The sequence below is a fragment of the Microtus ochrogaster genome, linkage group LG9 (genome assembly GCF_000317375.1).
Source record: "Microtus ochrogaster isolate Prairie Vole_2 linkage group LG9, MicOch1.0, whole genome shotgun sequence".
NCBI lineage: Eukaryota > Metazoa > Chordata > Mammalia > Rodentia > Cricetidae > Microtus > Microtus ochrogaster.
In genome coordinates this window covers 21288736-21302005 of record NC_022034.1, presented here as the reverse complement: position 1 = coordinate 21302005, position 13270 = coordinate 21288736, and the positions used below count along the sequence as shown (strand labels likewise).

General features: G+C 39.1%; 1 protein-coding gene across 1 annotated transcript in view; it reads right to left on the bottom strand.

Annotated features, from left to right (window-relative positions):
- Positions 1 to 13270, bottom strand: part of Frk (fyn related Src family tyrosine kinase) — a 103655-nt gene that overhangs the window by 17684 nt on the left and 72701 nt on the right. The window contains exons 3-4 of the mRNA XM_005363525.3: positions 1325 to 1488; positions 101 to 269 (exon numbers count right to left, since the gene is read on the bottom strand). Of these exons, the coding sequence (XP_005363582.1) occupies positions 101 to 269; positions 1325 to 1488 (333 nt within the window). The remainder of the gene's footprint in view (positions 1 to 100; positions 270 to 1324; positions 1489 to 13270) is intronic.

Sequence of the window (13270 nt, the reverse complement as noted above, 5' to 3'; positions counted from 1 at the left end):
CTCTCTCTCTCTCTCTCTCTCTCTCTCTCTCTCTCTCACTCACATACACACACATGCACACACATGAGTGTATGCCATTTACTCTTTGATGTTCTCATACCTGGTTTTAATGTTTTTACAGCCACTGGAGTAGTATTATTCCACAGGCCTTCCCAAACTTCTCCAAACTGGCCAGATCCCAGTCGCTTCAGAAGCTGTATGGAGTTGCGGTCTATCTCCCAATGGTCCACAGTTTTATACGACAAATCAAAAGGTGTTGGGACCTGTATCTGTTTCAGAGAACAATGGGAATACTTGTCAAAACAAAAGATAAGGGACTGACTTAAAGGGTAAAGAGACTTCTCACACAGTGGGATGACATGAGCTTGAATTGAATGCCTGTAGAGGTCTAAGGAGAGAAATGACTACACACAACTGTCTTCTGACCGCTGTAGGTACACTATCGTACTTAAAGTGTGTGTGTGAGAGAGCATGTGCATGCACACACACACAAATGCACCAAATATAGAGAACATTTGTATTGAAAACTATAGCTTTGGTTTTGGAATTTTAAAGAAAAATACTGACTCTAAAAACAAAACAAGGTAAAATCTGTACTGTTGACTCTTTAAACCAATCCTCTCTCCTATCCTACAGCCCTATGTCCATCCACCCCATGAGCACCCAGTTTCCTCCTCACAGGCATCTGCAGAACTTTTTTCTGCCTCACTGGAACCTCTCAGTGGGAAGCTGAGCTAGAAATGCTGCCGCCCTCACCTGACTTTCCTGCACACTTGGCTGCAGTATTTATGATATACCTCAAATCTTTTTGCAAAGTGGAATCATCACTTTTCAAATCCATTTTTATCATTTCCTTTTTCCCATTCACTCATTTACTTTAGTTAATTAGTAATTTTTGGGCTCAGACTAGGCACCATTCAGGAAATAAAACTGGCAAGGTCTCAGAGCATTGTGATGGTTTCTGGGTAGTCACAGGAACACTGTGGATAGTAAAACTCACTGTCAGGCTTACAGAATGCATTATATATGTCTCTATTACAACTAGCAAAGGCTATATAACAAAAGAGCATGAAACAAGTAAAGATAGTAAATGAATTGGCATGTCTTCCTGTAAAGTAAACAAACAAATTTCCTTTAAAAAATGAGGATGGATTAATAAAAAAAAATTAAGGATGACTCACGGACCATAATTTCCTTGTTCCTGCTCTAAAGGAATCAAATGACTATTTTTTATGAACTGACAGCAAAGGACAAATGCTCAAATGTCTGAGAGGAAAATGCTAACTTTAAAGCTAAATAATGAACTTAGCTAAAATAATTTCACCTTTAAGCATGGTTTTTCCAGCTTGACACACAGGCCATCGCTTGTTGTGGTGTAGTAGCTCACAAATTCATCCAAGGTTGAAAAGATTTTCCTTCTGGTAAGGAAAAAGCCACCTTCGTCCAGCCTTCTGATTCTGTAGTGTTTTACAACATTTTCATCTAAAACTGGAACACAAAGCAAACTCTGTCAACAAAGGTATAGCCCCACCCAAACCATTTTGCAGCCATTTACCAATGTTTGGAAAGAAATTTTCACAAAACAGTATCTTTCAACTTCACCACAAAAAATATGAAATTTACAAATGACACACACCCAAAATTTGTGGTAGGGACATAGGGGCACTCAGAGATCAGACTGAAGGAGAAGGAGGGCAAAAACTAAAGAGTGAGATTAACCCTAAACTATTCCAAGCTTGGAAGGCTGGCACACATCCCTGAGGGAAGCCATAAAATCAGGACTGTCATTCTAGCCACAGAAGGAAGAAAATTCCAGTCTAGCTCAGAAATCATAACATCCAGAAGATGTGTTTTCTATACAAGGTATGTAGAAAAGCTCAACTCATCCTGGTCTTTTGCCCCCAGGAAATCTCATAATGGGAAGACCGTAATAGAGTAGAATGAGCCTTTGGTATAATGTCTTACAATGTGATAAGGGACTCCACAGTGCTACTTGGTGTGTAGCCATGCTTCACTACGGACTGATAGCAGAAAGTCCCAGAACAATGCACAAGAGCGGCTCCACGGAGCCTAATGTGAATTATGTGTGCAACTCTCCAGCAGTCTTGTTTCATCAATGGACCAATCCTACCATCTGCAACAATGAACTGCATTGCTTTCTGATAATCTGAGTTGCAAGGAAAGCATTGTTCTCTTGTTGGCCACTACCCACTGTCTCTTGCTAACATCACTCCTGTGTTCCCCAGGAAGTCCCTGCTCCTGGAGATCATGAGATGCAGAAAGAACCCAAGCCCATCCTGAGCTCGGGAATGCCAAGTCAGAGAGAGCTATCAAGGTGTTTCAATTCTGGAACATATAAAGGAGCCCAGTGGTGTGGGAGGTCCTTCTGTCTATGTGTTGCTTTTATTACTTAATGAATGAAGAAACTGCCTTGACCTTTTGTTAGGGCAGAACTTAGGTAGGTGGGGAAGATGAAACTGAATGCTGGGAGGAAGGAGGTAAAGTCAGAGCCACCATGAAGCTGCTGCCAAAATAAGACATGCTGAATCTTTACTGGTAAGCCTCTGCCACAGATTAATAGAAATGGAATAAATTAATAGAAGAGTTAGCCAATAAGAAGCTAGACCTAATGGATTAAGCAATGTTTTAATGAGTATGGTTTCGGTGTAATTATTTCGGTTCTGGGCAGCCAGGACAAACAAGCGGCCATCCTCCTACAGCCCAGAAAGGCAAGATGGGTTTTGCGGTTACCATTTTTCTGGAGTTGTTTCTGTTTTATTTTTGCTATGGAGGTTTTGAACTATTGATATAATTTGTATGTCCATCAGGAAGGAAGCTAACCTGAAAGAAGACGCCACCCAGTGGAAAGCAGTGTTGACTGAGAAAGTAAATCTTTGTCCTTGCAGTCAGCCACGCATGGCTTTTCAACCACAAAGGTAGGTCACTTTGGGCTGAAATTAATTTGAGTCAGGTTTTCTACAATTGTGTTCAAAACATTGACCGATACAATTGCTTCTTCCTTGCACTTCGGAAAGGTGTTGACAACCATTGAGGAGAGAAACACATAGCTTTCCTGAGTTTCTTCTAAGTACAGAAGCTAGGCTTTGAATAAATAATCAAGGAGCAGCAATGTTCTCATGATAGGACAGAGGCGTGGAGGTGTGCTGGAGGTATGCAGTGCCTAGAAGATTTGTTCAGAAAACAATTGGCTCACACAAGATCACCTTTCAGTTCAAAGGTTTAAATTCAAACATAACAAATGTTGTCAAGGAGGTGATATATCTTCTCAGACACACTGGTGAAAGTAGAATTTTTACAGCCATTTCGGAAACTGCTACTATCTAAGAAAAGCAACCATAGTTATAATTAACTTCTAAGCATCATATCAATAAAAATGTGAATGTTTGGAACTAAAAAACATCATTTTGAGTATCACCCAGACCCAGAAAGACAATATCACATGTACTCACTCATAAGTGGTTTTTAAACATAAAAAAAAAGACAGCCCACAAATCACATTTCCAGAGAACCTAGACAACAATGAGGACTCGAAAAGAGACATACATAGATCTAATCTACACGGGAAGTAGAAAAAGACAAGATCTCCTGAGTAAAATGGGATCATGGGGACCTTGGGATAGGGCTGAAGGGGAAGGGAGAGGCAAAGAAGGGAGCAGAGAAAAATGTAGAGCTCAATAAAAAAAGAAAAGAAGAATGTGGATGTTCTCACCCAAGCACGTGTGTAAAAATGTTCTTGGTGTATCAAGAAGCAGCATTTGCTGCTTTTGCAGGACAAGAATTCAGTTCCCAGCAGCCCAAGTGGGCAGCTCACAACTGCTTCTAACAGCAGCTCCAGGGGTCCAATGCCTTCACCTACACCCGTGTGCATGCACACACATATACACATAACTAAAAGTAACAAAAATAAATATTTTTAAAAGAGCCTATATCTCAAAATAATCCAAACAGCCTTCAACCAGTAATAGAATTAACTAAAAAATATTGTTCATTTTCCCAGTAGAATACATACAAATTTATAATTAAAGAAATAAGAACTATATATTCAATATAAGCAAATATCACAAACATAAATAGTATGGTTCCATCCTGAAAAAGTCTAAAAACAAGGAAAATCCCTGAACGAGAAGTCAGAGTGGGAAATGAGGGTCAGCAAATTCCATCCTATGACCTGGTGTTGGTAACATAGATCTATTCTCTCTGAAAAACTGATTTATTATTAATTATGTACTTTTATTATGTGTATCACACATTAAATGAAGTCAGTAAATGGTTATCTGTGCCTGTTCACATTCAAATATTCTAAACTACTGTGTTCTGGGCATGCTAAAATATCAAAGTCTGGAAATTTCACATAACAATGACCTAACTTTAACCTTAGATATAAAATTTCTCAGCAAAGCGCTTAGAGAACATTAATGTTATGCAAATAAATTTTGTGGTAAACACTGAGGGAAGCTGGTTACAAAACATCCTCATTGGTCACTGAAGGAGCCGGCTTGGGGTGTAGGGTCTTCATTATAAGTCAAAATTAGCAGAGGGACAATGACACAAAATGAAACTGTATGAACACAATACTAGAGCTGAAGCTAACCCCTCCTATACTACCATTACCGGCAGTGATGTCACCAACACAGTGGACCAGCGCACCTGACAGAGATGTCACCAACATGCAGGTCAGCACAACTGACAGAGATGTCACCAATACAGCAGACCAGAGCAAATGACAGAGATTTCACCAACACAACAGGTGAGTACAACTGACAGATTTGTCACCAATACAGCCTGTCAGCGTAACTGACATAGATGTCACCAATACAGCAGACCAGAGCAAATGACAGAGATGTCACCAATACAGCAGGTCAGCACAACTGATAGAGATGTCACCAACACAACAGGTCAGCACAACTGACAGAGATGTCACCAACACAGCAGGTCAGTGCAACAGACAGTGATATCACCAACACAGCAGGTCAGAACAACTGACAGTGATGTCACCAACATAGCAAGTCATCACAACAGACAGTGATGTCACCAACACAGCAGGTCAGCGCAACTGACGCTTGTTCATATGCCTTCCATTTTCTTCCTAACACACTTAAATTTGCATTCAGCAAGGACTGCATGGCTGAGTCCCTATGTAAAACTCTGGAAAGTCTCTCTGCTCATTTTTATTTGTCATAAAGTTCTACTTTCTACTTAAACACAGTTTTCATTCCTTGATGTCCATCTGTCTCCCTTCCCACCTCACAGGTCTACTTCAGGCTGAAAGGCAAGTGGAGTGGGAGTGGCTGCATTTCTCTTATTCTAGTTGGAGCGCCTCCCTCCTCCACCTCCGGGAGCTCCAATGGTCAGGTTGCAGGGAGTGGAGAAGGAGAGAGTGAAGGAGGACCCTGGGTACCACATCAAGGATGATGGGCTCCACAGTTAACCCAGTGGCTCATTCCTTGAACCATTCTCCTACGTCCTCTGAATGCCACTCCCCTTCATGCTCTCTCACTGCAGCAGAAGGGCAGGCATTCCTTAGGCATCCCAGAGTCCATAGGCTCTCAGTTTCTTTCTTTGATCATCTCCTGAATGTGACCACTCATCTTTCAGGAAAATCCTATTTAGATGGAATTCCAAATTTCCTCCTGACCTATGGTCCCTGGAACCTTTATTCATGGAAGAGGATCATTTGTGTTTCTAAGAGAGTATTCTCAATGAATGAGGTGGTGCTTGTCTTAACAACTAACTGTTAGGGGTGGGGGGCAGTAATGACACAAGGCAGTTCTAACCGTGGGAACAGCCTGAGTTCACTTCTCAGCCTGTGTTGGGAACCTGTGTTAGGAACTGCCAACTGTGCAGAACATGGAGAAGTTTCAGAGTAGCCTTTCAGAAGATCTGCCACTTGGTTTGGGATCCCCGTGTTCTCTGGAAAAAAAGGAAGAATGTATAAAGTGCCCCTAGCTATCCCCACAGCTAACGTGTCCTCATCAAATCTCTCTTTCACTCTGGGTACCATTTCAAGCCAAAGGGCCCAAAAGCAGCAGTATCCATCTTTTTCTTTAGTCAATCCCTTTGTGAGGTCTGACTGGGAGTCTGACTTTTGAATTTTACTTCTATATTATCTGACAGCTTGTCAAAAATTCCATTATAAGAACATTCACTGAGTCACTCACTAGGGTAAGTTCTATTTTACATCATGGGATGTCTCCCTCACAGGCCTATCAGGTAGATTTCACTGTAAGTCATGAAGAAAAGCACAGCTAAGATTCAGATTTGGGACCTTGACCCAAAAATCCAATATATTTGAATAGTAGGAAGGTTTCTCAACCTTCCTACGGCAGTGATATTTTAATACAGTTCTTTGTGTTGTGATCCCCAACCATATAATTATTTCATTGCTACTTTATAACTGTAATTATGCTACTGCTATGAATTATAATGCAAATATCTGATATACATGGTATTTGCTATGTGACTCCCCATAGAGGTCATGACCTACACATTGAGAACCACTGCTCCCATGCAGTACTCACCAGGCCTGTTCCTGCTTAGCTTCCAAGATCAGATGAGATCAGGCACGTTCAGGGTAGTATGGCCATAGACATTTCTCAGAAAACTAGGAAACAACCTACCTCAAGACCAGCAATACCACTTTTGGTTATGTACCCAAAGGATACTCAATTGTACCACAAGGACATGTGCTCAACTATGTTCATAGCAGCATTGATTATCATAGCTAGAACCCAGCAACAATCTAAATGCCTCTCAAATTAAAAAAAATGGATAAAGAAAATTTGGTATATTTACACAATAAAGTTCTACACAACAGAAAAATAATGATATCTTGAAATTTGCGGGCAAATGGGTGGATCTAGAAAACAACATATTGAGTGAGGTAACCCAGACCCAGAAAAACAAATATAATAGGTACTCACTCATAGTGGCTTTTAGACATAAACCGAAAAACCTAACCAGCCTACAATTCACAATCCCAGAGAATCTAGACAACAAAGAGGACCCTAAGAGAGATATACATAGATCTAATCTACATGGGAAATAGAAAAAGACAAGATCCCCAGAGTAAATTGGGAGCATGGGAATTATGGAAGAGGCTAGAAAGGAAAGGGGAGGAAGGAAGGGAAGTGTAAAAAGATATATAGCCCAATAAATTTAATTTTTTTTAAAAAAAAAGAGAGCCGCTGCTCTACTCCTATAGGTTTCAAATAGAAGATATAACTGTCTAAGTCCATGATAATGAAAGGGCATCATCTGAATTTGGAAAAACTTGCCTTCAATTCTTTTTATTAAAATACAAAAGGAAAGTGCACAATTAGCTCTCTTAAAAGGAATATCAGTATATTAAATTACAATTTTTAAGTGTATATTATACATCCTTATACCCTGATCTGTCAAGTTACCAATGCTACTGACTGACTTTTGGGTCAAGGTTAATTGTCCTGTATCATTGTCTCTGAGTAGAAAGCTTTTAATACCATGGAGAGCTTAGCTCATAATAGATTCCTGTATCTGGATTAAAAGGCTAACAAAAAAATCGAAAAGAGTTGTAAACAATACCACGTCAGTCGCAGTTCATTTCTCCACAGTGTAATAAAAAATATCAGAAGTGGAAGTAAAATATAAAGTATAGCTGCAATTTATAAAACTTATTGGCCTGCAAATTTAAGCTTTGCCATCTATCAAAAAGGAAAGTGCATCAATTATAGCTATGATGTCTAGCAAATCAACAGATCTGTAGCTGGAAATGATGAAAAGCAATTCTTTTAATTTCCACTTTTAAGCAAGATGGACCATCTCATGGCTCCAAGTTGAAGTGGACTATGTGTACATTAAATGCAAATTTATAGATTTCTCTTTAATGGGCCACAAAAGATCGAAAGGTTTCCAAGCAAGAAATTTAAATCAATAGATAAATAAAGACTTCAAATACTCTATTTTATTTTCTCAATCAAGGATGAAAATCACCATGATTGATAGAGTTGAAACAATTTCTATTGATTATAAAGAGATCCTAAGAAAATATTTGCCGGATTGTTGTTAATACAGGTTTGAACTCTTAGCTAACATAACCAAATACTAATATTTGTTAGTACAGGTTTGAACTCTTAACTAACATAACCAAATACTAATATCTGGCAATACAAGCACAATGAGAATAATTTTGTTTCATGGTATAAATCATCACTTCAAAAGAAGGGAGATCCAGATTAAAATTCAGTACACAAGCAAAATGCATGCCAGTTTCCCTGGACCTTGATGTCATCAACAGTGAATTAAACATAGACCTTAGAGACCTCCAGGCTCCCAGATGTCTCTGCATTCATCTTCAATGCCGGTTTTTTGAGGCCGGTTGCTTTCTCTCCCTGGATATGTGCTTTTTTGTTTTTTAGTAGTCTTTTTGTGTAACCTAATTCATATCTTAAACTTTTTGAACTCGAATGCCTTTTCCTATGAATGGCCTGACTGAGGCTTCTCCCTCTAGACTCCATTTAAACCCCTCAGCAAGCCTGTCCTGCACACTCAAGCTCCTGGCTTGTGTCTGATAACCTGTGTAAATGCAGTGCTTTGTATCCCAGGAAAGGCATTCCCTTACGGGCAGAGTCTGTGCTGTGCATCTCACCTAGCAGAGTTTGAGACGGAGTGACGACTCACATAAACATTTCTGAAATGAACAATGTCATCAACCTGTGATCTAAAGTGAAATATAAGTGACCGAGAGGTCTGATGCAAACTTAAATGGGAAAGCACACAAATACCTTCAGAATATGAGAAAACTTTCCTAGAATCTTATTATGTGTGCATGGATGTGTGTTGTCTGTCTGTGTGTGCAGATGCACTAGCCAATGTATGCACAGGTGGAGGGCCCAAGTCAATGGCATATCTTCCTTTTTCCCTCTCCATCTTATTTTTGAGACAGTGTTGCTGAATATTAATTTAAGATGTGTTAGGTTTGTTTATGCTGCGGAATATTTTTTAATGATGCAAAGATGTGTTATATTCTTTTGTTCTGCATTTAACTCTGTGAAACTGTGTTATTTTGCCATCTAAAACACCTGATGGTTTAATAAAGGGCTGAATGGCCAATAGCAAGGCTGGAGAAAGGATAGGCGGAGCTAGAAAGCAGAGAGAATAAATAGAAGGAGATGAAGAAGGAGCAAGAGAGATCATGGAGTGAGAAAAGAAGACACCAGTCACCCAGCCATACAATCAGTCACAAAGTAAGAGTGAAAGTAAATCACTGAAGTAAGAAAAGGGAAAGCACAAAGGCAAAGGGTAGATGGGATAATTTAAGCTAAGAAAAGCTGACTAGAAACAGGCCAAGCAAAGGCTGGGCATTTATAAGAAAGAATAAGACTCTGTGTATGATTTATTTGGGAGCTGGGTGGTGGGGTCCTCAAAAAAGACAAGAGTAAAGAATGAAACAAACAACAACTTGATGTCTCTCACTGAGCCTGGAGTTTGTTGTTTCTGTTACATTGACCTGGGAGCAAAAAGGATCTCCCTGTAAGTATCCTGCTCCACCCAGACACACACACACACACACACACACACACACACACACTGGGTGGGGAACAGATGTACACTGCCATCCCTGAGTTTTACACTAGTGCTAAGCATTGGAAACCCAACCTTCATACTCGTGCAGGGATCACTTTCCAGGCTGCACTGGGACATTTTTCCAGCACTGAAATCTTATTTTTAAAAGGAAAGAAAACAGACTAATAAAATACCACTAAAAGAAATTTATATTCAAGACAACATCTAATTTCTGGGTTTTTGAAAATCGGTGATGATTTATAGTTATTCCTCTATTTTGAGGCAACATGGGCCATGTGACAAGTAAGTGTGAACCTTAATTCAATCTGAGCAAAACTGAAAGACATATGCTATTTAAAATTCAGGCTACAGACATTGTAGCAGGGAAATTCAGTACATTGTAGTCAGAATGAAGGCACTTTTGATATTATATCATATATTCATATTCATGAGTAGTCAAAATGAATTAAGTATATATATAACTGATTTCTATAAGTAATTTCAATTTGCTAGAGTTTCAAAACTTACTAAATTTCATTCTAAATGACCATGAATCAGGGGTTTTGGAAATAAGGAGAAATTAATTTTATATTCCTTTTGTTTCCTATGATTTGCCTTATGGAATCTACTGTACTCTCAATTATGGTGCCTATAAGTGGAGAACCATACTTGTGTCCTTTTCAGTGTGAGTTGCCGTGGGTTCAAAAAATTAAGCACTCTAATAGGTGAACTGAGGAAAATATAAATAAGGCCAACTATAAAGTATAATGGAACCATCCATCAAAAAGTCAGTAGCCTCATGATGGAGCAGAATGATTACAGATCCTGTGTTTACCACTTTGTTCTCATCTGTGCTACTAGACCTGGGGGGAATGTACATCTGTCAACTGATTAATCTACCAGAACATGTCTAAGAACTGGGGTCCACTGATGTATGAGAGGTACATTAGCGCAGGTTTGGTGACTGCTTAAAAAGTTCTGTGTCTTTACCTTGCTACTGTGTGGACCAAACTACAGACTGCCCAGCTGCCCCCTTCCCCCTCAGTTGTGTGGGGTATCCCTGTGATCTAGATCTTTGTCATAACCAGGTTCATTTATGTGCAGTTGTTGACAGGTCCAGCTCCATTCTACCCTAGCAGTGTGGTCTCGTTTTACCCAGTCACAAACAGAAAACAAGAGTGGTCTCGTTTTAAAGGAATGTTTGGGGGTCGAATATCTTAAAACTTACAAAGAAAAATCTGCCCCATCTCCACCACACAGGTAACATGGTATTCAAATGTATCAAATAAACATGAAAGCCAAGATATTCCAAAACTAGGTTTTTTGAAAGATAGAAGCTCCAGAAATGAACTTTGAAGCAGAACGTAGAAAGAGTTAGGGGCACGATATCTTGTCATTTCAGCAAAAAATACCAGCGTAGAAAGCTGTTTGCTGTTTTATAGATAAACGAATGGGTGATTGAGCAAATTCTTATTTTTCAGCCCGTCTTCTGGCATCATGTGGGTGCAGCCTTATCCCTTCTGATGATAATAATCAGTTCCCACACTGAGTAAAACAATATGACTTCCTCGAATGAGCAGAGGATTGAAAATCAAGAACTCTCTGCCCTAATCTCATTCTGCCAATGATTTGTTCTCTGACCTTAGGCAAAGAATTTCATTTCAGTTTCCTTATCTATAAAATGAGAATAATGATCTTATCTCTGTACCCCCACAGGGCTAGTTCTGGTGTCATTGTTCACAAAGAATGACAGATATTTGCAATGTGCAATGTATGGGTACTGTATTACAGTATCAGTAATATCCAATCGCCTTGTCAACATATGAGAGACACTTCTCGAGTCACGTTTTCTACCCTTTGCACAAGGATAGCTGCAAAACACAGTGGCTACCAAACAGATTTGATGGAAAGAAAAATGCTATTAATTCAAGGCGAAAGATTCCTGCACTTAGAAACTATTTATTTAATTTGATTACAGAAGTCTTGTCTATGAATTTTCAAAACTATGCCAAAGGCAATCTTGATTACTCTCCCTGTAAGATTGCCTCAGCACTTAGGCTAAATTAGCTCTACAATAATAAGTAAATAGCATATAACTGAGTTATTATGGTGTATCTCCCATTAGACAGAAATCAAACTACACAGCCATTGCTCAGAGGATCTGAGTTTGGTTCCCTGAACCTATATTTGGTGACTCTTAGCTGCTTGTAACTCCAACTCGAGGCGATCTGACAACCACTTGAGGCCTCCGCCAATACTCCATGTGCGTGCACGCAGACACACACACCCACACACACATACACACATAGACACATAGATCAACATAAATTTAAAAATAAAAATCACATTCATTGTATAGTGAATCCTTACTCTACAGAAAAGAGGGCTTGGGGATGGAAAAATATATTTGTCTTAAAATATTAAGTGGGATCATGTAAAATAATTCTTCTCTCTTTGCGGAAAAAAATTATCAACCAAGACTGAATAGGATGGTGACAACAAGATTGTATTATGAATGTAACTTACTAGGTCCCCAAAACACACCTGTGCTAGGAATTCTCAGAATGGACTTTAATCCCCAAGTCATCTGGTTCATCTGGTAGACTGAGTTAGATAAAGATTCATTTTACAAGCATCTGCAGGTGATACTTGTTAAGAATGCTCTTTAAGGAAACAGGTAGTCACTCAGACATCCAGGGACCCTCCAGGATTATTCTGGTCTATGGCCTTGCCTAGGTTGCTACTGATCTTCAGAGCCAGTGACCTAGTCAATTACATAGCCAATGACCAGTGCAATCAAGCTCAGCTTCCTTTTCAAGATTGTGTAGCGCAGAAATCATGATCCTGAGTCAACTCAGCTGTTCAAATACTCAAAAACCACATATTGAGCCTTATTCTCAAGACCCCTGTAGACCAACCCCCTAACAGAAACAGCCCAATTTCCCACTTAATTTTCTGGCTCCTCAATTTAGCTGACCCTTCTACTTTAGAAGAGAATGCTAGCTTTATTGTTTGTATATCTTGTGTCTAAAATAAATGAGTATCTTTTTAATTACCAATGTATAATTTTAATATTCACTATTTAAGGTAATTTTAATGAAACTTATCTATTTGCATAAAATGTCACACGACAGTAGCCTTTGTCGTGTCTGGTATGGCAATGAAACCCTCTACAAGCAATGTGATTCTTTATTTCTCTTGGGATTCTGACACTTCACTTGGTATTATATCTGCAATAAATCACCAGATATTAACATTCTTGCATTGTATCACCCCAGTTTCCTGCAGAAACTCTTTCACTAGGTTAAGATATGATAGGACATAATAGTGAGTGCTTCTCCTTTTCAAAACTTACCCTAAGGAAATGATTCAAATATTGATATGCTTTTATGCAGTTATGTCTCTGCCTTGTTTTAAAAAGGGTCAAAGTTTTACATCTCAAAATAAAGCAAAATTTAAAACAAATGTATGGGGGCATAATATCTCTGTTGGTAAAGTACTTGCCTTGCAAGCATAAGCCCTGGGCTCAATCTCTATCACTGCCCCAAGATGAATAAAGAAATAAAGAGCATAATATTCCAATTATTAAAATAAATATGTAGGTGAAGGAAATGGGACAAACAAAAAGGAAATGCCACGATGACTCTGGGAAGAAATTTGGTGTGGTACCTTCAATAGTCCATCCACATCCTTTAGTGGCCCTTCCACA